Below are 24,966 nucleotides of genomic sequence, written 5' to 3' on the forward strand. Positions count from 1 at the left end.
CCTGGAGAATCTCATGGACAGAGGAGTCTGGCGGGCTACAGTCCATGGAGTCACAGAGAGCCAAACATGACTGAGCACGTGTGAACGCATGCGGGTCACTGCAAGGACTTTGAGGAGCCATTAAATGAGTTTGAGCAGAGAGAGAGATGATCTGATTTATGCTTTAACAGGATGACCAGTTCCATATTGCAACCTATAACAAATTATGATAGATATGTCCTGAGATGGGCTGACAACGGGGCTGAATGTATAAAATACCTGTGTGATATTGGGCCCTAAGTTTAACCGGCCTCCTTGGACACACTGAGTCATCTTGGTAAGGACCTGGTAGCATGTGAAGCACATAAGCTCAGGTTGTAGGATACTGTCATTTGGAAATGATGCAGGATGGCACATAATCTAGAAGGGGTCTAGCAGTGGAAGCACATAATTCTCAAAAGAAGCAATACTACATCCAGAAGAGTGAAAACTAGTTCTTCAGTGAAAAAAAAAAATCTTACTTTTTTTTTTTGGCTGTACAAAGCACAAATGTATATCCAGTATGTAAACAGATATGTCGGAGAAGGCAATGGCACCCCACTCCAGTACTCCTGCCTGGAAAATCCTGTGGATGGAAGAACCCAGAAGGCTGCAGTCCATGGGGTCGCTGAGGGTCAGACATGACCAAGCAACTTCACTTTCACTTTTCACTTTCATGCATTGGAGAAGGAAATGGCAACCCACTCCAGTGTTCTTGCCTGGAGAATCCCAGGGACGGGGGAGCCTGGTGGGCTGCCGTCTATGGGGTCGCATAGAGTCGGACACGACTGAAGTGACTTAGCAACAGATACGTAGTATAGCAGCAGTATTTTAATTACGTGGGAGAAATATCTAAAAAGAATCTTTTAGGTACGGGGTGGGTTGGGAGGTTGTATGATCAGGAAAAAAGGTTGGAAAACACTGACTTAGGAAGGGAGTGAGTGGCAGGAAGATCACTGAGCTGGAGGTTAAGAAACCACAATCGAAATCAGCTTAGTATTAACTCACTGTGAGAACCTGGACCACTTGCTTCCCCTTTCTAGGTTCCAGGCTGCCTTCAAATGTAAAATCATTTAGAATGAATGACCGTTGAGGTTTTCTCCAGTGCTAAGATTGTGAGAAGGATTTGAACTGGGGCCCCACTGAGTTATAAACACCTGACTATGGGAACTGTAGTAATCAGTCTGGTATTTGGACCTAAACAAACTTCACTTTTCAATAAAATAAAGGGGTAGCATCGATAGACTTTAAGGTCTGTCTCTGGCATCTTTCCTTTGATCTATTTTTATCCACAAAGCTAGATTTCTAGAAATCCCGCTCTAGTTCACTCCAGAAGATTCTTGAAGGCAGCACTGGAGGCAAGGGTACAATGAAGTTTTGTCAATAAGATGCTCATCAGGTGCTTTGAAACCTGTCAACCAGGCAGGTTACTTCTCAATTTTCACATGATTTCTGGACATTAAAAGTCCCTTTACAGTCCACCTGGGTTATTATTTGAAAGAGAACGCTGTACATGGTGTGCTGAAGGGAAGCAGGAATTAGCAGACTAGAGTACCAGGTTAAAAAACAAAGAGCCTGCATGTTCGTGGCATCTGTAGATGACATCAACTAGACAGCTTGTGCATACAGTACTTTGCTTTAGAAATCCTTTGAGGACATAGAGTGTATCTTCTAACTCAAGCGTTTAGTGCTCAACTAGTACCCTGTCGGAGAAGGCAATGGCACCCCACTCCAGTACTCTTGCCTGGAAAATCCCATGGATGGAGGAGCCTGGAAGGCTGCAGTCCATGGGGTCGCTGAGGGTCGGACACGACTGAGCGACTTCACTTTCACTTTTCACTTTCATGCATTGGAGAAGGAAATGGCAACCCACTCCAGTGTTCTTGCCTGGAGAATCCCAGGGACGGGGGAGCCTGGTGGGCTGCCGTCTGTGGGGTCGCACAGAGTCGGACACGACTGAAGTGACTTAGCAGCAGTATCCTGTACCTAAAAGGGTTGTTGTGAAGGTGTGTTGACTGTGATGATCACATGCAAGTTGAAGAGAAAAAAATAAAACCCAAGCCATAAATCTTTGAGTGCCTTAGCTTGGGTGATCTGTACTGATGTGACCATAGAACAGAGCACTTATCTTCTTTTCCTTCTGCCATTGAATCACCTCATGGTGTTTCCAGATAAGAAACATAAATGGCATGCATTACCTAACTGGAACATGTACAGCTCATTTATCACAGGGCATCAATGCTCAAACAGTTGTTTTGAGCAACAAATTCAGCTCTTCACGGATGAGTTATGATTGCGCAGAATTGTTTTCCACTGAACAGCAGGGACTTCTTGAATGTTGTCAGCATTTGGAGGTAGTTGGAAGAAGGAGCCCTATTTAATGACAAATGGCTAACTATTCAGAATTTCAATGTGTGCTGGGAAGATAATTCAACCTCTAGTTGATCCAAAGAACTTGGAGCTGCTGGCAGTGACAAAAACCACAGTCTGCTTGAAAATACCCTCAGGCGTGAAGGAGTTAACTGACTCTGTAAGCTTTATCTTATGTCCAATGGACTTGTGGTTTGCCGACTAAAGTCTCTGGTAAATGATTGTTAGAGACCTGTCATTGATAGCTGTGGCTGGTTGCTGTGTTTCAAAAGCCTGTTGATTCCTCTGCGAGGCGGTGCAGCATCCTCTAGCCCTTTCCTCATCTCAGACCTACTCGGGTCTGCTTGCGAAAGGATCTATCAGATCAATAAACATGAATGACGAAAACTACAGCACCACCATCTACACCAGAGTCCAAACAGAGAGGGTGTATGAGGATTCAGACCCAGCAGAAAACGGAGGTCCACTTTACGATGAAGTCCATGAAGATGTGAGGAGGGAAGACAACTTATATGTCAATGAGCTGGAAAGCCACGAATATGACTCTGTGGCCGTGTACCCTGTTGGGCGTCAGGGGAGAACCTCGACCTCTTTACAGCCAGAAACAGGAGAATACGTCCTGCCTGATGAACCATATTCTAAGGCTCAGGACCCCCACCCAGGGGAACCCACAGAGGACGACATCTCCTTGGAAGAATTGCTCTCACCAACCAAGGACCAGGAGTCTGACTCAGAGGAGCCCCAGGGGTCTGACCCAGAGGAGTTCCAGGGGTCTGACCCAGAGGAGCCCCAGGGGTCTGACCCAGAGGAGCCCCAGGAGAATGGAAGCGAGATGGAGGCAGACCTGCCTTCTCCTTCAAGCTTCACCATCCAGAATAGCAGAGCCTTCTCCACCCGCGAGATCTCCCCTACCAGCTATTCTGCTGACGATCTTTCAGAAGGAAACAAATCGGCTTCCGCAAGCCCCGAGATAAACCTCTTTGTGAAGGTAAGGAATGCCCTCAGACAGGCACAGCTGCACATGCAGATGGCCTGACTGGTGCTTTATTTTGCTCTGAGAGACCAGGGAAAGATGCGTGGTGTCATGGTCCTTGGATGTCAGTGTGTATTCAAGAGTAGGGCTGATGAAATGAGTCATTCCACGGTTTACCCAGAACGGCTCAAAATTACAAGAATTGGAAAGTCCATTTAAAGTGTGTGTCTTGTGATCACTTCTCTGTACCATGGGCAAAGCATTTTTTCAGAGTTGCCTTTTGAGGGTACTTCCCTGGTGGTCCAGGGGTTGGGACTCCACCCTTCCACCGCAGGGGGCATGGATTCGATCCCAGGTTGGGGAACTACTACCCTACATGCCGTGCGGCTTGGCCAAAAAATAAATAAAAATGTTAAAAGTGGATGCCAGAAAACATCCATGATGAGCAAAAAATCAAAACTAAAAAAAAAGTTCGCTTATGAGTGAGCAGAAATTGTTGCTCAAAGCCTTTCCTTTGTGTCAAGTACCATTTTCCTGTCTGGTTAAATTTCCTTCATCAACATGATTTTGTAAAACAGAACTACGGTTTGTGAAAGTCATGACTACAGTCAGGCACTTGTGTTTCCTCCTGAGTGTTTCTAAGTTCACAGATGCTGCTGCTGCTAAGTCACTTCAGTCATGTCCGACTCTGTGCGACCCCATAGACGGCAGCCCACCAGGCTCCCCCGTCCCTGGGATTCTCCAGGCAAGAACACTGGAGTGGGTTGCCATTACCTTCTCCAGTTCACAGATAGTACTTCATATATATGGTCAATAAATGTTACCTCTGTTACTCAATTTGCCCTTTTGACACCAATATAACTAAAATATCTGATGAGATAAAACGATTTCACTAGTAGTAAGACACTTAGTGTCAGTGTTAATGTTTAACCCTTGGGATATTTAAACAAAGAACTTTGATGATCTTTGTGTTAAACTGATAATCTAATAAAGATTGCGGTTATGAATATTATCAAGACATAGAAAGCATTTCAGGGCTAAACAGCTCATCTTTATGGATCAAGATGATTTTTTCCCCAACATCCCCCTACCCAAATTCATACTGACACAGTTCTTTAATGTGAAGACAACATATTCGTAAATCCTGCTATTCCTGGCTAACAAAATTGATTACTCTATGAATCTATGAAAACCCCAGTTTACACTCATCTCTCCCCTTTCTGGTTTCGAATTAACTCCTCTAATGAAATACACTAATTGTATGTATTGCTAATTTAATGTATAATTATTTCCTACTCTGTATTTTTCACTAGTTGTTTTTGGTGTATAAATCGTGTCTCTTTTATTCGACCACACAGGTCCTTTTTGAAAAGCACCAAGCAGAGTGTTCAATTTGTATTTAAGTACCTGGCAAACCTTGCCTGGGATTGTGTTGAGCATTTGGGAAGGAGATGGGTCTGTAGACAGAGCCCTTTCTGTCAAGAAATAACAATGGGGTACAGGAGACAGACTTGGCAAGTTGTGAATTTTGGTGAAATAGAGGAGGTGAGCAAGCAAAGTGCTGTGGGTATCCTGGGAGCGCCTGAGGGTGCACGAAAGAGTCAAGAGAGGCTCTACGGAGGAGGCAAAGTTCAAACAGGGGCATTCAAGTTGCCTTCCATCCTTTATATCCACTTACCATTTTGTTAGCTTCAAAAGAGAAAGACGCAACCTTTCAAAAGTGAGGACTGGGTATATTTTCCTCAAGACTGAGGCATCCATGTAACTCCCTGTAACCATCAGCATTCTGAATCATTGTCATCCTGATCATTGAAGATGAACTACCATTGTCGTGATCACCATCATTCCAGGCACATCAGACCATTATTTGTATATTTGGCAAAGTGTTGATTTCATCAGAAATTAGCCTGCCACTGCCGTTGAACCAAACAGAAGTAGGAGGAAATAGAAGTACTGGCATCTCCGACTGGTGCCAGCCACAGGAAAAACTATTTGATAGTAACAAATGGTTTCTAAGTTCTTAAGATCCGTAGTTCCCTAAAGCAAATATTGGATCTAATTAACTCTAAGTTTGCTAAGAGGTCATACAATATAAAATCAACCTCAGCTCCTATGTGTGAACTCCTTTTAAGAGATGATACTCAGCATCATTCAGTGAGAAGGACAGGCTTAATCTCAGCTTCTCAACCCCCACCCCAGCCCCACTGCAGTTCTTTATCCCTTGGAAAGTGGAAATGCATAACATGAGGACAAGTGACTGGTCCTGCCCGGGAATGGAGGGCATGAGGGTGACCAGCTCAAGCTCCATGCTCCTCTCAGCTCCAAGGAGTGGGTGCTGGAACCCCTGCATTGGATGGGGATCGCCATTTTCCTAGTGGGCTTGTTGATGGGGTTCTGGGGTTGATCTCCTCCTGGGCTGCTTTGGGCTGGACCATTTGGGCTGCTGATGTTCCATTAATGTTCCAGCTACTGTGAACCCAAAAGGCTTTTCCCCCTCTTCTGACTCCCTGTATGAATTCTTCTCGGACTTCCCAGGTGGCTCGGTGGTAAAGAATACACCTGCCAATGCCGGAGACATGGGTTCCATCCCTGTGTCAGAAAGGAAACAGCAACCCACTCCAGTATTCTTGCCTAGGAAATCCCATGGACAAAGTCTAAGCCTGGTGGGCTACAGTCCATGGGGTTGAAAAGAGTCACTTAGCAACTGAACAGCTTGGGCTGCAGCCATACCAGCACTCACTTGTGTATGTTTCCACCTGTCTGGACAGATCAGAGAAAATGGAATGCAAGTTAATAACTGTGTGCTCGACCAACCTCATATTGAGGCTCCACCACTTCCGGGTGTTGATCAATTAATTAAAACACGTCATTTATTTATTCATTCAACAGATAGTTATTGGGCCAGGTTCTGGGTGTACAACAGGGAAGAAAACAAAGTCCAGGCTCCCCCGCGCTTTGCTTCGTAGCAGGAGAGACAACAGATGGACACATAAAGAAGTAAATGTAAAACATGCCCAGTGGTGCCAGTGCCGTAAAGAAACACAAAACAGAATACCGGGTGTGTTAACTTCCTGCGGCTGCCCTAACAAACTGCTGGAAACACAGTGGCTCCAAACCACACGGGTTTATTCTCCAGCATTCTGGAGATCAGAATCGGGAGTGAGTCTTGAGGGGCTGAAACAAGGAGCCATCAGAGCTGTGTTCCTTTTGGAGATTCCAGGGAGAGTTTGTTCCCATCGACCTCCCCACCACCCCACCTCCTTCCCCCTCTACCCACCACCCACCCTTGCTCCTAGAGAGGGCTTCCCTGGTGGCTCAGTGGTAAAGAACCCTCCTGCAATGCAGAGATGGAGAAGATGTGGGTTTGATCTCCTCCTGGTCTCCCATGGGTCTGGAAGATCCCTTGGAGGAGGAAATGGCAACCCACCCCAGTATTCTTGCCTGGAAAGTCCCAAGGACAGAAGAGCCAGGTAGACTACAATCCACGGGGTCACAAAGAGTCCAACAGGACTGAGAATCTGAGCACAGCACAGTACTCTTCTAGGGGCAGTGTTCATTTTTCACTCATGGCCCACATCACATCTCCCTTTCTCCCCAGCTTCCAGCTTCACCTTTATATTTTTTTCCCCAGCCATGCTGTGCAGCATGCAGGTTCTTAGTTCCCTGACCAGAGATGGAACCTGTGCCCCTTGCAATGGAAGCATGGAGTCCCCAGCTTCCCCTTGCCTTCTAATCTGACTCCTCTGGTCCCTCTTATAAGGAAAATTGTTAGTTTGGGCCCGCAGGATAATCCAGGAAAATCTCCTCATATGAAGATCCTTTAATTAATCACTTTTGCTAAGTCCCTTTTGTTATAGAAGTTTCTGGGAATTAGAACATGGGTGAGTTTGGGAGCTGTTGTTCAGCTTCCCACAGTGGGACCATGAATGATGCTGAGTAGGGGAGGGAGGAGGCGGTGTGGCCAGGATTGGGTGAGCGAAGGAGGAAAAGAGAGGTGGGGGTGGGCACAGGTCACCTCCGGGCCTGATGAGCCATAGAAAGAACTTTCACTTTTACTCTGAGTGATAAGTGCAGGGACGGGGTGGGGAAGGGGGTTGTCATCAAAGGGTTCTGCAAGGAACATTCTGACTGCCTCTTCAATGATAGACTAGAGCAGAAAGAAAAGGGATTCCCTGGTGGCTCAGAGGTTAAAGTGTCTGCCTACAATGCGGGAGACCTGGATTCTATCCCTGGGTCAGGAAGAGCAGAGAAAGAAGAGGCAGGGAGGACAGGCTGGAGGCAGTTGGAAATCTAGGCAAGGAAAGATGGTGGATTGGACAATGCTCACAGCAAGGCAGGGCTAAGATGGTTGGGAAGAGAGAGCCCAGAGGTTTTGCTGGTGGGTCTGATGTGTAGCATGAAGAAAGGAAGGCACCAAGGCTGACCCTAGGGGGTTAGACCAGAGCCACTGGGTGAATGGGGATGCTATTTCCATTTCACCTGTGAACTCCTCCTCCAGGAACATGTGATCTAGAAAATGTGGATCATGCAGTATTCCATATATTCCTCCCTCACTTCCTCCCTCCTTCCCTTTCTTCCTATCTCCCTCCCGCCTTCCTTCCTATATTTACATCATACTGCATGCCAGACACTGGATATAAGAGATGAAAGCAGCACATCCCAAGTGCAACTCTCTGTTCCCAGGCGAAGACAGAGAAATACAATTCTTTTTTTTTTTTTTTTTCCTGGTCTGGACAACTCAGCATGCGGGACTTTAGTCCCTTGAACAGGGACAGAACTCCTGCCCCCTGCAGAGTAAGCCTGGAGTCTTAAAACAATGGACCATCAAGGAAGTCCAGAGAAATACAGTTCTTGAAAATAAGAGGAAAGAAATAATTTCTTCGTGGTCACTGACTGAGATCCAGTGAAAGAAAGCTCTCTAGTGAGAGCTGCAATCCATGTCACAGGCAATTAAGAGAGCCTGTCAGTTCAGAATTTGCTGATAGGATTATAAGAATTGTCTGCTGCTTTCTGATAAAATTAAAAGACCTCGTAGACATTGTCCTAACTGTGTGTGTGTGTGTGTGTGTGTGTGTGTGTGTGAAAGAGAAAGAAATAGAGGGACAAGAGGGACAGAGACTGGGGGAGGAAGGAAAGAGACATAGATGGAGATAAGAGATAGACAGGAAGATGGAGAAGGAAAGAGAGAGAGAAAAAATTATGGTATTTAATGCAAAAGAAAAAAAGTATTCTGATTAAGACAGTTGCAAAGAAAAAGGATACAAATGAACACCATTTGTCCTGCACATTATTGATGTCATTGATCACGGAAGGCAGTATATACATATGTGTGTATATATACATATATATATGTTGTAGAGCAGGTTTTGAAGTCAGGTTGCGTAATTTGAACCCTGGCTTAGCAGATTAATTTCTGTTAGGTTATCAGTTTTCTTTTTGGTAAAATCGATGTCATAACGTTATGTTCCTAATAGAGTAGTTATGAAGATTGAATAAGGGAATCCATGTAAATCACTTAGAATACTATCTGACGTATAGTAAATACTCTATATTTCAGTTCAGTTCAGTTCAGTTCAGTCACTCAGTTGTGTCCGACTCTTTGTGACCTCATGAACCACAGCACGCCCGGCCTCCCTATCCATCACCAACTCCCAGAGTCCACCCAAACCCATGTCCACTGAGTCAGTGATGCCATCCAACCATCTCATGCTCTGTTGTCCCCTTCTTCTCCTGCCCTCAATCTTTCCCAGCATCAGGGTCTTTGGCTATCAGCTCTTCACATCAGGTGGTCAAAAGTATTGGAGTTTCAGCTTCAACATCAGTCCTTCCAATGAACACCCAGGACTGATCTCCTTTAGAATGGACTGGTTGCCTGAGTTATTATCATTTATTGTGATGATTTTGAACCATCATAAAATAATAACTTTTATTTTAGGCACAAAGCCTTATAGTTAGTAGACATCATAAATATTCTGTTTGCTGATCTTAAGGTGACAGTCTAATATTGTGGAAAGAGCACTGATCAGGAAATTCTAACACTTTTTGGTCAATGATTCACTATAAAGCATTCCTGGGCCCCAGTTTCCGCACCTCTGAAATGCAGGCCCTTCCAGCTCTTACAGTCTTTAACCAGGGCATGTGGCTCCAGCTCTGTATCAGCATCACGTGTCTGGCACATGTGTTATCCTCTCAAGGAGATTGTTTGATAATGATTAGGATCTCCCGATTTGGGTGTGACTGGGAGGGCCAGCAAGAAATCAACATGCCTTTTCAGTCAGCTCACGAGAAGTCTGTTCCTTGGAAAGCGCGTCCTCAGGGTCTGTCTTTGACGAGGCTCTCTCAGGGTCCCCACGCAGGGTTGCACATCTTGTGCATGGAGCAAAGTTGGGGAGCACCATTCACAGAAAGTGGTAATGGTGTCCTTCTGGAGTCAGGCAACATACAGGCCCTAGTAAATGTTTCTTAAACTCGTAGCCTGGTATCCAGAATAGAGTATTCAACCTAATCCACGGGCTGTTAGAATACTGTAATTAGGATAAAAAATATTAGGCAGTATTTCTATTTGAGGTAACCTAGTTTTCTTCAATGTTATTTTATGTATTTCTATGTATTTCATCATGTGCACAGTGTATTCTTGTAGTAGTATACTATAATTATAGTTACTATAATTTGTAAATGAATAAATGCACTTACACTGTGGATAAATGGTTAAGTTCTGCATTGATAGATACACTCAGTTTTTACAATCTTTTGGACTTACAGGGTTTCCTTTCTTTTCTGTCACCGTCTGGGGTTTGAGACTCTCCTTGGCCAAGATCGGGGAGAATAGTTTCCCTCACCTCCCGGTTCCTTCCTGGCAGTTTTCATAAGCAACAGACTGAGTCCATTTGCCTTGGAGGCAAACAAAAATTCCCCATCAGAGTCGAGGGATTAAGAAATCCCACTGAGGAAATGAGGGACATGCAGCTGGATTTGCTTACTGAGATGTGACACAGGTGAGGTGCCATGGGGATGTGTCAGGCCATGGACTCCACAGACACAAGGGCACAGCAGATACACACGTGTGTGCGAGGAGGTCTGTGAGGCTGGAGTGAAGGGAAGATGCCCATCGAGGCAGCACAGATGCTGAGGTTGAAGAACCGGAAGCACACTCTTTTCATTGTTTAATTGTATCTTTTATTCTCCTTCTGTCTTTCTCTTGTTGTTTGTTTGCCTCATTGGAGTGTAGTTGACTTACAATGTGTTAGTTTCAGGTATGCAGCAAAGTGATTCATATATATCTAGTTTTTTTCCAGATTCTTTTCCCTTATAAGCTATTACAACATATTAGGCATGGTCTTACATGGCACATGGAGCAGCTTGGATTTTATCCTGAAGGCAACTGAGAGTAGCATGATATTGGAGGAGAATACCATGAGCAAAGCAATGTTCAGGGTGATGGATAAGCAAACTAAAAACCATTTCCACTTAACCGTGTAGGACAGGACCAAACAAACATCTACTAAGTTTCATTTCAAAGATTAGGTGAAACTTTTAAATGTAAATATATTGTGTATAATGACTGTCTTCTTTTTTAGTTATTTATTCATTCAGCTGAGAGTCTGGGTCTATCCAAATATTTATATCCTTGATTTCATCCAGTTGAATTTCTGAGAAAAGCGACCAAGCGTGTTGCTGATTTATGTATTATCTAAATGCGTATCTTGGTACTTTATGTTTTGTTAGGGGGAAGTATAACATGGATTCAGCACAAAGTTTTGATTGATGTTGTTTTAGTATAGTTTGAATTTTTTTTAAAAAAAATGTGTTTGTGAGATCTGTCTTAGCCTGGCTGAACTACTCGGAAGTTTTATATTTAGAACCCTGCAAGAGCCTTCCTGTTCACCACCCCTAGGGAGGGCCTGCTCTAATGTCAGTAATCAGGACCCATCAGATAAGTCCTTTGAAACATCTGTGACAAAATGCAAGTCTGAACCTGTTGCATGTACCCAGCTGTCCTTTTATGGAACCCTTGAAACATGAATATGGAACAAGGGGCAGGTTTGAATAAAGATGTCTATTCTTGTCACAATGTCTTCTTAATAAGAGTTCTGGGGACATAAGTCCTGGTCTTATTAAAAATCATCTTCTAGGTGGCCGTGGGAACTAGTTTCCTCTGTGAATCAATGGCATCAGTCAAAGAGGGAACAGAATCCTAGTGCTATGATAGGAATATTGAAAACCAGAGGAGCTAAATAACTTACCCAAGCCTGATGGCAAATGAATAGCAAGGCCAGGGCTTTGACCTCTGTCCTCCCTCACCCCCATCCAGGGCATTTCCTTCTTACTGGCGTTCCTAGCCTGGGGTGCTAGATGTTTTGAATATGCTGGAGGAGGTTCTGTTGTTCAGTTGCCAAGTCGTGTCCAACTGTCCGCGACCCCATGGACTGCAGCACACCAGGCTCTCCCGTCCCTAACCATCTCCCAGAGTTTGACCACGTTTGTGTCCATTGAATTGGTGAGGTGGCCCAGTTGGTAAAGAATCTGCCTACAGTGCAGGAGACCCAGGTTTGGTCCCTAGGTTGGGAAGATCCCCTAGAGAAGGGAATGGCTCCCCACTCCAGTACTCTTGCCTGGAGAATTCTACTGGCAGAGGAGCCTGGCGGGCTACAGTCCATGGGGTCGCAAAGAGTTGGACACGACTGAGCAACTAACATAGGGGGTTCAGGAGCATTCTAAAAGTCCATGCACATGTTTTTGTGAAAGGTGATCTTAGGAGGGCCCCTTGATGCTGTCTGTCTCTGTGATGCATTCTGCTTCCCTGTCTGGGTCCTCACACCTTGTGTATCCATGTGGGAGGGGGAGAATGACTTTGGTCCAGCTGACTCTGTCCATTCTGTGGAGTCAGCTTCTTGCTCTAAGCCTTTTATAATAGCGTCTCAAGAAATCATGGGAAGAAACACTTGCTACAGAGTCATAAAGGTGCATTACCTGGGTCATCATGGAGGGATCATGTTACCTCTGAAAAGGAAGGGGATGTGATATTCTGAAATGAATACCCCCAAATTAGGACCCACCTGTTTTCCAAGAAAAATTTTGGACATTTTTTTCTCCAAAGGGAGTGCAAAGTTAATGGCAATCTCTGCATCCACACCTCATCCCACCACATTGTGAGCCGTGTCACCAATTGTACAAACTAAAACTTCTGAGTAACTGAGATTTCTGCTTCTTTACTACCCAACAGTCCAGTCAATTTCACTGCCTAAATTGTTTTCTCCTCTCCATCGTGGCCACCACTGGCCATGGTCATCTTGGCCACAGTTATTCAACTGGTCACTCTGCCTCCAGACCCATCTTTCTCCTAAGAAGCCCGGCACAGTCATCAGATTGGCATCTGACCACACTATTCCCTGTTTCTGGCTATGGAGTGGCTCCCCACTGCCCCCAGGAAAAAGGCTGGCATGAGAGAATGTATCAAAAGGTCTTCATGCCCCATCAGGCTTTTAGCCAAGACCTCATCACCGACTACTCTCCACTCCCACTTTGCCTTGAAACATGTTGACTTCTTTTACCCTGCACCTGTGTGCTTGGTCACCTCTGACTCTTTACAACCCCATGGACTGTAGCCCTCCAGGCTTTTCTGTCCATGAGATTATCTTGGCAAGAATACTGGTGTGGGTTGCCATTCCCTTCTCCAGGGGAATCTTCCCAACCCAGGGATCAAACCCAAGTCTCCTGCAGCTTCTGCATTGGCAAGTGCATTCTTTACCACTGAGCCACCTGAAAGCCCTATGTCCCTGCCCACTTCATGCCATTTCATGACTCTGGGCCCTCGTCCAAGCTTTTCTTGGCCCCTCGAGGCTTGGTGTTACCTCCGTGTACCAGTATGCTAACGCTGCCATAACAAAGTACCACAGACTGGTGGTACACAGATATATATTTTCTCACAATTCTGGAGGTCAGAAGTCTCCAGAATTCTTCAGGGCTCTGGAAGGCAAGAATCAAGGTGTGGCAGGGTTGGTTTCTACGGAGGCCTCTCTCCTCGACTCGGAGATGCTGTCTTCCTCCTGCATCTTCCTCTGTGTGTGTCTCTGTCCTACTTTCTTCTTCTTATAAGGACACAAGTCATGTTGGATTAGGGGTCTGCCATAATGAGCCCATTAGGATCACCCTAATGATCACGTTTTGACTGGATTACTTCAGTAAGGACTCTGTCTCCAATGTCATCCCATTCTGAGGCCCTGGGGATTAGGATTCAACATACGAATTTTGGGGAGATGTAATTCAACCCCAAACAATGTGATAATTATCTTTTTATCTCTCTTTCTCACATAAAAACAGGACTTTGACTCAACTCATGTTGAACAGTAACAGGTTTTGGAGCCCAGCTGACTCTTCTCCCCTTTTGAATACATTTGCCATTTGCACAGCGCTTCCCTGGTGGCTCAGAGGTTAAAGTGTCTGCCTCCAGTGCGGGAGACCTGGGTTCAATCCCTGGGTCGGGAAGATCCCCTGGAGAAGGAAATGGCACCCCACTCCAGTATTCTTGCCTGGAGAATCCCATGGACGGAAGAGCCTGGGGGGCTACATTCCACGGGGTCGCAAAGAGTCGGACTCGACTGAGCGACTTCACTTTCACTTTCCCAGGTGGCGCGCTAGTGGTAAAGGACCCACCTGGCAATGCAGGAGACATAAGAAATGCTGGATCTCTTTGATACCTGGGTGCGGAAGATCCCCTGGAGGAGAGCATGGCAACCCACTCCAGTATTCTTGCCTGGAGAATCCCGTGAACAGAGAATGCCTGGAGGGCAGTGGTCTTTAGGGTCTCGAAGAGTCATACATGACTGAGTGACTTAACGCGTGCGCACGCGCGCGCACACACACACACACACACACACACACAATTTGCATGGTTCAAAATTTGAAAGGTATAAAAGATAGTCCCTCTTCCACCTCGCTCCCTCAGGCATTCCATTTCCATTTTCTGAGGTGATTTATTCTATTCTATTTATTCTATTCTTCTATGCTTCCTGAAACATTTTACACAATCCTGTCAAATATATCTATGTTCATATATTTGAAATTATCTTTTTTCCCTTTTGTTTAGTACAGATGGTACTATACTATATATCCTAGCATGTACCTTCCTTTTTTGAGTGTTGATTTTGTTGGGACATAATTTACATATACCAAATTCAGCAATATTAAGTGCACTCGTCTTTGAATTTTGAACAAATATATACAGTTGTATAACAGTCATCACAATCATGATAAGGAATATCTCCATGATCTAAGAAAATTCCCTCTTGACCCTTTGCTACGGGGCCCCTCCCAGCCACGCCCTGAATCCTGGAAACCACACATCTTTCTATCATCCTAGTTTTGCCTTTTCAAAAGTATTGTATAAATTGAATTAATCTCTGTAACCTTTTGTGTGTGGTTTCTTTCACTTAGCATAATGTTTCTGAATTCACCCATATCAGTACATACATCAGTAGGTGGTTCCTTTTTGTTGCTAAGTAATATTCCACTGTGTGACTGTATCACAATTTGTTCATTCATTCAGCAGTTGACGGATACTTGGGTTCTTTCCCAGGTTTTGACTATTATTAATAAAATGGCTATAAGTGTTCACATATAAGCTTTTGTGTTGATTGTGTTTTCATTTCTCTTGGTCAAATACCCAAGGGTGGAATTATTGGGGCATATGGTCAGTGAATGTTTAACCTTATTTAAAAAATCTTTCAAGTTCTTTGCAAAGTGGCTGGGAGAATTTATGAAAGATTTCTAATTGCTTCTTTTCCAGTACTTGGTATTGTCAATCTTTTAAGTTGTAGGTGTACTGATAAATGTATAGTGATCTTTCTTGGCAGCTTTGATTTACTTTTTTTTTTAAATGACTTATGATATTAAACATCTTTTCATATGGTTATTAGCCATTGTTGCATCTTCTCTGATGAAGTGTCTGTTCAGATATTTTGCTTATTATTATTTTAGCATTGTCATATTAATATTATTGAATTTTAAGAGTTTCTTATATAGTCAAGATACAATTTCTTTATCAGATAAGTATTTTTCACATAGTTTAGAAAGACTTTTCCTTTTTTAATAAGTGTGTTTTGAAGACTGAAGGTTGTGATTATGTTGAAGTCCATGTATTGATTTCTTTCTTCTATGGTTTTTGCTTTTTCTGTTCTAAGAAATGTTTGTCTACTCCAAGGTCACAAAGATTTTCTCCTATATTTTCTTCTAGAAGTTTTTCAGTTTGGGGTTTTATATTTAACTCTAAGATCCATTTTGAGCTAATTTTCCATCAGGTTAAAAACATGGATTGCATCTATCTACCTATGTATCTAGCTCTAATTCTATCACTGTCTCTCTCTCTGCACCTCCATCCTGTCTGTTATTTAGATCTGTGAATTCTAGCTGCCTTGACCTTCTGAAGTATCAGACTCTGCTGTCTCCTCAACTCAGAGAGAATCAGCCTCTACTGGGGTTCTATGTTGCCTGTCTCCAGTGTCTGAAAACCATCACTGCACATGGTTTGTCTGCTTTACCTGTTGTTTAAAGAAAGTTTCTGATGTTAAATGGAAATCTGTTTCCTTTTCTTCCATCTTGTCCAAAATGGAGATTGTCAAAATTGACTTTAAGATCCTCACTTCACTTGAGTTGCTTCTCCTTTCTTTCAAATATTGGTCCCTTGAAGTCAAGTCTGAATTGGAGTTTGGAATATAGTCATAAAGTTCAACTAGATTAAAGTCTAATGATAATGACATTAAAGTGATATCATGGGAGTTAGCTATTGCAGATGGCCTTCAGTCAAAAGCTGCTTGCTGACCTTCCATCTTTCCATTTTCTTTTAAGACTATGTTGTCTTAAAATAAAAGACTAAAACTATAAAGACTATGTTGTCTTTATTTTGCACTTTAAGTTCTGAGTAATGAGCGGACAGGAAAATAGATGTCCCAGCTAATCATTCATCAACAAAAGTCAAAATACAATGCCATCTTCTCATCTTTTATCTTCTTACCATTCAAGCCTCTGGTGATTCCATGAGTTCCCTTGAAAACCTGGAGGAAAAGAGGACTTCACTACTATTAGAAGGGAATGATATTTTTAGGCTGTCTTCCAATACCCAGGCCTGAAGAATCCAGGTTGATTTTGTGTATAAATTGTATTGTGTCCATAGGAAAATTCACTGACTGGCAGCTCTTCCACCTAATGACACTCCCTTAAAAATATGAGATGACTCCCTGTGAGTAGAGCATATTTTAAGCCCTGAAACCAAGTGTTCTGTGTAATCTTGTGAGGACAAAGATTAGAAACCTGGGCTTGAAGCCATGCCCCGTGTTTATGCTTTATGAGCAGAGCTCTCTGCATCCCTTCATGAGCCTGTGGGTTTGCAAAAGTGCCAGCTCCTCATTATTGCCCAGCTTGGTGCACAACAGTAACACAGCAACAGCTTATAAACAAGAGGACACATTGTTTACGAAACCACTGATGTTCTGAGGTTTCAGCGATAACAATTGCAGGGTAAATATGTCAGGTGGTAATGAATAACTGACATGCGGGCCTTTTGTTAACTGGAGTACAACTGCATGTTTTCCCCATCTACAGAACTATTTGTGTCCTGCTCTCTTATGGTGGCAAGAAAGGAAAGGATTTGGTGGATAGTCTTTTTGTATTTACAGTAGCAACCCTCTGTTAACTGTCTTGGTTCTTCTAGAACTGTGCTGTTCAAACACTAGCCATTAGCTCCATGCGGCATTTAAATTTAAATTAACTGAAAAAAAAATCTTAAACATTCAGTTCCTTAGCCATGCTATCCACATTTCAAGTGCCAGTCAGACATATGTGGCTACTGGCCACTATATTGAAAAGTACACCTAGAGAATATTTCTAGCATCTCAGAAAGTTCTATAAGACAGTACCACTGTAGTGTGACTGGGTTCAGATGCAGCATGAAGACTCATCAGCTATGTGGTCACAGGCCCTGCCTTGGGTCTTTATTCCCTTGTCTAAAAATAAAAGGTTCAGTGATTGGGTTTAGTGAAAAAGAAGAGTGGTCCTACCCACAAAATAAAGAAATCACTGGTGAAAATTATTCTCCTCGATAAATAGTATCTGTGCTATCAGTTCATATGAATCAATTGTTTTCAAGTGGCAACTGACTAGGCAAAGCTCTACAGCTCATTGTAGAGCTTGTGAATCTCAGTAAAGCTGTCAGTATCCACTGGCCATGCCCAGGCCCACTGACGGTCTCTCTGTGGTAAGTGTTATCCATCAAAGCAGCATAACTTTGAGGACTGAAGATGCTGCCCCATCGGCCACTTGGACCAAATAGCATTAAGTCCGGAAATTAGACACAGAGATCAAGGTCCTTCTCCTCAGTCAAAACAACTTGCCATGTTAAAGCAGAGGGGATTATCTGGGGTGGGGCAAGGGGGCTGCTTACTGAGAAGATATGAGGGTGAGAGTTGAGTGATTTTCTTGTAAGTGTGGTGAACTCTTGATCCATCATAAACAATGTGTAGTTGCAAGAATGAGCTCAGGCCAATTGCCTGTTCCTCCCTGTGCATGCCTTTAATCCATCTCCAAACAAACAGGCTGATGCGTCTTTTATGAAGCCTGTACTCTGCACTGGGTGTGCAGGTGTTGTGAGCAATAGAAAAGCAGTCTAAGCTGGGGACCTTCACTGGTGAGGCTCTGACCTGCTGGCTAGAAGGAAGGAGTAACACCCACTGTAAAGTATTTAGAACTAACATGAGAGTTGAGACAGAATCAGTTGCAAGAATACATGATACATGTTGTCAAATAAGCACTGAAGGCATTCACAAATGGAAGAGGACTGGACTTATCAGCGAGGGCTTCATGGGAGAGGAAGACTTTAAACTCTGAAGGAAATGTAGGCACGCAGGTGGCAGATGGGATCTGGGACCAAGGATGAGATGCTAGGCCTCCGCAATCACATCATCCTTCTCAATCCTATGTCACTGGGAGGCAGGTTGCTTAGTGGTTACAGCAGAAACCCTGGAGCTAGACTGTGTGATTCACATCCTGATCCTGTCTCTTATTAGCTAGGTAGACTTAGGCAATTTAATCTTTCACTGGATTATTATGAGGATGAAATAGGTTAATATGCATAAAACTGAGGGTTTCAACATATGAATGTGGGGAGTATACAAATATGGAGTCCACCACAGGCATGGAGGTGGAAAATACCTTTATAGGGAACATTCAGTGATATAGCTTGATTGGAGCACGAGAGGAGCTGAAGGTGGAGGCACAGGAGAAGCAAAATTAAACCTTGGGACTGTCCTGGAATACAGAAGGTCTAAAATGGCACCTAGGACTTTTTAGATAGTATTTCATCTGTAGCAGGGAGTATCTAGGGTTTTAAAACTAGCAACTTGCAAGGTCAGAACTGTGCTTTGGGAAGATGATTTCAACAGCAGTAGGTTTTACAGGCAGCCTTGCCCTTATTATCCTGGAAGAGAAGGAGGTGGCAGATTAAATACCAAGCTCAGAATATCCCAACCAGACCTTACAAACTGCTTTCCTGAATGCCCGTCAGTGCCTTGTTTTACTGGTAAGAAAAGGACATGCAGTTTGGAACACACACCCTGCTGGGATGCACTCGTGAAAACTCAATGTGAGGGGCATCTTCTCCGGACGTGCCCCCAACCAAGACTTTCCAAGTATCAATCAGTTCCAAAGCAAAGCAGTCCCTTTTATTTAGCAAAAGATTTTGAATGGAAACTATTACCACCCCATTGACCAAAATAACTTTGACCGGTTTCTTGCTGACTGATGGGTACAGAGCAGGGCTACCTCATCTTGTATTTCATGAAAGAGGCATCCAGTTCTCAGAGACTGTAAATCCTCACATCTCATTAGAGAGTTCTTCAGGCTAAGATTGCAGAAGGCAATGCCTCTCCCCTGGGTAAAGTTTTCACCAGCCCCTCCTGAAGCAATAGGTCCCAGCAGCCTCTGCGGACAACTAAAAATAGCCCCAGTATAAAACCCCAGCTCTTAGGACCACTGGGGAGACCATTTGCCGAGAGAAGCAATCCAGCTTGTGATAAAGCACTGCCTTGGTCTCCTAACACATCGTCGGACAGACGGGATGTCCCCCGAAGTCACAAATGCCTGGTCTCAACAATTGTATTGGCTCTTCTGGGTGCAATCGAAGCCTGCTTTCTAATTATGATGGACAGGGCTTGGGGATTACTGAGTGGGACTGCTCAGTTGTAGGTGAGAACAGTGAGGGCTGCCTTTCTCAGGGCCGTATCACTCGTCTATCCACATTCTTTCATTCTTTCCTTCATTCAGCAAACATGGATTAAACGAGGCTCAATTCCTTACTTTCTGTGGTGTCCCTTCTCAAATATCATCTTCACTCTGCACAACAGAACTCTACTGCTCTCTTTCCTTATCCCCTGTTTGCATTATGCTCCTGACATTGCACTTTGTTACAGCTGGTCTGCCCTATTATTAACAGAAGGTTGACTGGCTCCCAGGACAGGAACTTCGCCTGTTTGGGGTCTGGCTGAATGTTTGTGCTGAGTACACCACGTGTCAGGCATGGCCCTGCCCTCTATTTTTTTCTGTAATTCATACTAGTTGGGTGTTGTCCTTCTGGGTTTGACCTCTGCTTCTTGTTACTTCCCTTTTGTTATCTCTCTCTTTCTTTTTCTAAGTTTTGTCAAGTGAAAAAAGCACAATCTAAAAATTGAGAATTCTGTTTTATTCCATGGACTTTCTGAGGACTTTGGCCCAGAAGACAGCCTCTCATGTAGCTCAGGGGGACTGCTCTGAAAAAATAAGGGAGGAGCCAGAATATACAGTTTTTGCAACAAGAATCAGGTGGTCAGAACATCAAAAGATGACCATTAATTAAAAAAAAAAACAACAACCCAGATACCTCAAGTGAATGAATTTAGTCTTTTTCTCCAGCCAGAAGTTGCAAGAGGCTGGGCTCATTGAAATCATTCCTTTCACATGCCCTTTAGCTCTCTAGGGCCAGTATCTTGCTTTTCTCCATCCTGAGTCTCCTCAGGGCTGCAGTGGCTCATGGAGTGACAGCCTCAACATCCTTTGTTTACTGATGTGGCAGGCCGCATTTGAAAGACTTTCTTTGTTTTCCAACCCTTCTGTTACATTTTTCATAGTGACATTCTCAACTCCTCATAACTCTAGTTTTATTTTCTACGTGTGCCTTTTTAGGATCTTTCCATGGTATCCTACGAGGGAAGAGAGACAGAGGAAGCCGCTTCACAATGAGTAGAAAGGAAATGGATCTCCAAGGGCCCAAAAAGGGACGGACTGGGGGCACTTCCACATGCACATTGGAAGCACCTTTCCCCAGCAACTCAGAGAGCTTCCTGGGGAGAAGAAACTCCCCAGGGAGCTTAGCTCCCCAAGCAGGGATAGAACACGTGCCTCCTGCACTAGAAGCATGAGTCTTAACCTCTGAACCCCCAGGGAAGCCCCAGGGATCTTCCATCTTCAGCCTGGAGGCAAACTCCACTGAGACAGCTGTTCTAAGACAGACGTTTAGTGAGTCACTCCAGTTGAGCCCCACACCGCACCTCCCGCTCCCTGTGGATTTGGCCAAGTTCAAGCCTACAGCTTCTCTGGGGTCCTGGTAGAGCACACAGCCCCCACCTCCTCTGCAGCCCCCTTGGAGTTTCTTCTGTGCTATAATTTGTTCTGTTCTGTGCTGTTGGTCAGTGTGCTCCCAGCTGTCTTCTCACCTCCAGAAGATTGTCTAAATTCCATGTTCCTTGGCAGTCTTGTCCCATTTCCCTTATCCTTTTGAGATTATCCCTTCTGTGGATCTATACTTCAGTTATTTCAGCAGGATCTCAGGAAGGTCTGTGGGCAGAAACCTGTCAATAATATTTCATGCACAAAGGTTCTAAATATAGTTTTGAAACTATTGAATTTACAAGTGTTTGAATAGGGCTCTTTACCGCAGAACTTCTCAGCCTTTTCATTTGCAAATACATACTGGAAAAGCTCTAAGAGAGGGTGCAGATGGAGTATTTCCCAATTATTTGACTACAAGATTTTCTTTTTTTCAGGGAAATCACACCATGCTTCATGAAATACGCTGTGGAAAGTACTGGATTAATGTCCTGGCATTATACCAGCTCTGGGACTGAAATACATGAGACATTAACAATGTTTGCTGATTGGTTCTGCAGAAGGGGGTTGAGAGGATGGGTCCTAAGTATCACCCTCACCCCTCTCCCCCAAGTTACAGATTTACTTCCTGGTCATGATGCCTAAATTCAGAGACTGAGTCCAGGGAAAAAGAACCCCCAGGCTCAATTCAGACGAGCGTAACTACTGCGTGCCTTTAGTCAAATTAACTTCTCTGAGATGCATTTCCATATCTGGGAATAATATCTTCTCTTCCTACTTTGTGAGGCAGTTGTGAGTATCAAAAGATAAAATACATGAGACAGTATTTATAAAATATAAAACACAAAACAAATACAGGAATTATTGTTGTGGTGGTGAAATTCAGTCACCATGTCACGAGGGTTAGAATGTGAAAAAAAGTGATAATATTAGTCTCTCAGTTGTGTCCAACTCTTTGTGATCTGCCAGGCTCCTCTGTCCATGAAATTCTCCAGGCAAGAATACCAGAGTGGGTTAGCCATTCCCTTCTCCAGGGGTCTTCCTGACCCAGGGATCAAACCTGGATCTCCTGCATTGCAGGATTCTTTACCATCTGAGCTACCAGGGAAGGTCAGTTATATGAGCCACCAGGGAAGCTATGAGGGAAGAACATAAAAAGGAACATTTGCACATTCTCTAAACATTCATATCCTAGGGCTGGTGACCTCATCCTACATTTAGAGTCATGGGTCACAGCAGGGAACACTTAGGAAAAGAGAGAAACCCTTTCTCGTCTGTGCTGTGCTAGTCTTTGTGACCCCATGAACTGCAGGCTGCCAGGCTCCTCTGTCCTTCCGTCATTCTCCAGGCAAGAATACTGGAGTGGGTTGGCCGTGCCCTCCTTCAGGGGATCTTCCCAACCCAGGGATCAAACCCAGGTCTCCCGCATTGCAGGAGGATTCTTTAGCAGCTGAGCCACCAGGGACATCCAAGAATACTGGAGTGGACAGCCTCTCCCTTCTCCAGGGGATCTTCTGGACCCAGGAATTGAAAAAACCGGGGTCTCCTGCATTGTAGGTGGATTCTTTACCAGCTGAGCTACCAGGGAAGCCCCTTCTCTGTCTGTACCCAGAGCTAAATCAGAGTTTATCCTCACTTTGCTGGGAAGACCTTGAGGTAGAGAAACATACTTGGGGATATTTAGATCTAGGGAAGATCATGGATATCATTTGATTCAACTTGCTTGTTTGAGATGCATAGAAACTGTGATCCAGAGAGGTTAAAGAATTTGCCTCCAATCTCATGGAGATAATAGTAGTGAGTGCTAGCAAGCTGGTCTCCAAGTTCAACATGACTTAACCCGACAAACATTTACCCAGCCTCTGGTACAAGCTTGTTGCTGCCCCAGGGGCTGAGGGACCCACAAGTGAGAGCAGGGTTTCCACCCTGAAGGAGCTCACAAGTGCTCAGAGGAGAGAGTAACAGCAAACACTAGAGCAGAGGAGGACTGTTGAGTTAAGTGTTCTAGGAGTTCAGAAAAAGGGCCATTGTTGATGGCTGGGAGAGACACATTTTTTTGTAGTTAGTCTTTTCTATTTTCAGAAATTCTACCCCCTACCTCAAAGATTCCTTAATGGGGGGATTATGTATTATATACATACACACATGCATACATATACTTTTATTTTATATACATATACAAATATAGATACACATTTTAATTTCACGTACATATATAATATATGTGATTTGAGAAGACTATTCTTATTTCTCCTTTTTTGGTTATCTTTAGAAAAGTTCCTTTGTGGTTCAGATGGTAAAGAATCTGCCTACAATGCAGGAGACTCAGGTTCAATCCCCAGGTCAGAAAGATCCCCTGGAGAAGGGAATGGCAACCCACTCCAATATTCTGGCCTGGAGAACTCCATGGACAGAGGAACCTGGGAGGCTACAGTCCATGGGGTCGCAGAGTCAGACACGACTGAGCGACTCACACACCCTGAATAGTTTTGAGATGGATACAGCTGCAAGTTGAAGAATCTGTTGTAAATGTCAAGAGAAGTTTCGTGACCTTAAGAAATTCCAAGAGAAATGGGGACCTCCTGGTGGAATCCATTCTCCCTAAAATATGTTTGTTTCCACCTGAGCCAAAGAGCCCTAGAGCCCATGTTCCTTTTGTGGCAAAGAAATAGAAGAGAAAACACCCCTTTCCCTGGCAACAACATTTATTTAGTATTGAAATACTATCCCTGTGTTTGGAAAGCCCATGCATCTATTAGTGTTTTAATTTCTAAAGTTAACAGAGCGGCAAATTGGTTTGGCATGGGTTCGTAACTCTGCCCTAAAATGAGATGATTCAATCTCAGCAATTAGCAGGCCCTCTCTCCCATTAGGAGGTATGATGACATGACGTGGTTGAACATCTCAGGATGCCAAGTTTATTCTGTGTTTGGACAAATGAAATGTTGTCTTGGTTTCCATTTCTTAAAAAATCTTTTTTTATACAGCCTCCCCCTTTTAAATTTATGTTGGAAAATTCGATTTAACAGAAGAACCAGAACAGGGCCTCTGCATGGGGGTGTGGTACAGGGACTCACAGGGACCCAAAGAAACATGGAGACAGATTAAAGGGCAACTGAATAAACAGCCTGCTGACACCTATGTGGCTCAAAGATGGTTTGCTGTTGAGATATGTGTGGATGAGAGTCATAGTGTGATCTCCCAAGACTGGGGATTCTTTCTGAAAGTATAGCCCATAGAACACACATCCTTGACATACTCCACCCAAAAATAGATCCTCTGGCTAAAGAAGTTTGAGGAACATGACCTTCTCCTTCCTCCTCTTATAAATCCACAGTGCGCAACAGTCTATAAAAGCAGAAAAAAATCAGTCAAGAAAACTTGAACCTTGTTTAACCCAGCATTTTCCAATATTTTGGAATTAAAAACTATAACATCCCATATAGTGGAATCAATACATCTTAATCTTTCTGGCTAAAGCTATTGATACAGCACACCAAAACTAATTGATGATGAAGAAAAGAACATTTAATCTCCATGAAATCTACTTGAGATGATTTAGTCACCGCAATGGCTTGTCTCTTGATGAAATTAGTTATGCCTATTCCTACGTCAGCTTTTGCCTGGATCTGAAGGCTCTGTTGAAAGTGGGTCTCATCCCTGGGTCTGTTGGCTTCCAAAACCCATGCTTTTAACTGTGTGTTATTTTTCTAGATATGTGGGTGCATTTAAACCTCTTCTCTCAGAAGACCATGTAATAGTTGGGCACTTTATTTCTCCTACATTATCCAACTTCCCTGCTAGAAATGGGAAAAGAAGAGAGGAAGGAAGGAAAGAAAGGAGGGAGGGAGGATTAAGTTCTTATAGAAGCATGAGTAGGACTTTGCCACAGGACTACCTCTAAGAGCTTGTAACATATATTTCTTTGTCACACTTTCCAGCAACTATCAAAATTCCCTGGGAGATGTTATGCTTGG

The 24,966-nt window shown here is 43.8% G+C and overlaps 1 protein-coding gene across 1 annotated transcript; it reads left to right on the plus strand.

The window, feature by feature from the left end:
- The first annotated feature begins 2,668 nt into the window (after positions 1-2,668).
- On the plus strand, positions 2,669-21,507 carry LOC129647218 (chloride intracellular channel protein 5-like). The gene is made up of 2 exons (XM_055574407.1): positions 2,669-3,376; positions 21,427-21,507. Exons 1-2 carry the CDS (start codon positions 2,762-2,764, stop codon positions 21,505-21,507), a joined length of 696 nt encoding a protein of 231 aa, XP_055430382.1. The 5' UTR covers positions 2,669-2,761.
- The last annotated feature ends 3,459 nt before the right edge of the window (positions 21,508-24,966 follow it).

This window comes from Bubalus kerabau, chromosome 3, assembly GCF_029407905.1.
Source record: "Bubalus kerabau isolate K-KA32 ecotype Philippines breed swamp buffalo chromosome 3, PCC_UOA_SB_1v2, whole genome shotgun sequence".
In the NCBI taxonomy this organism is placed as follows: Eukaryota; Metazoa; Chordata; class Mammalia; order Artiodactyla; family Bovidae; genus Bubalus; species Bubalus kerabau.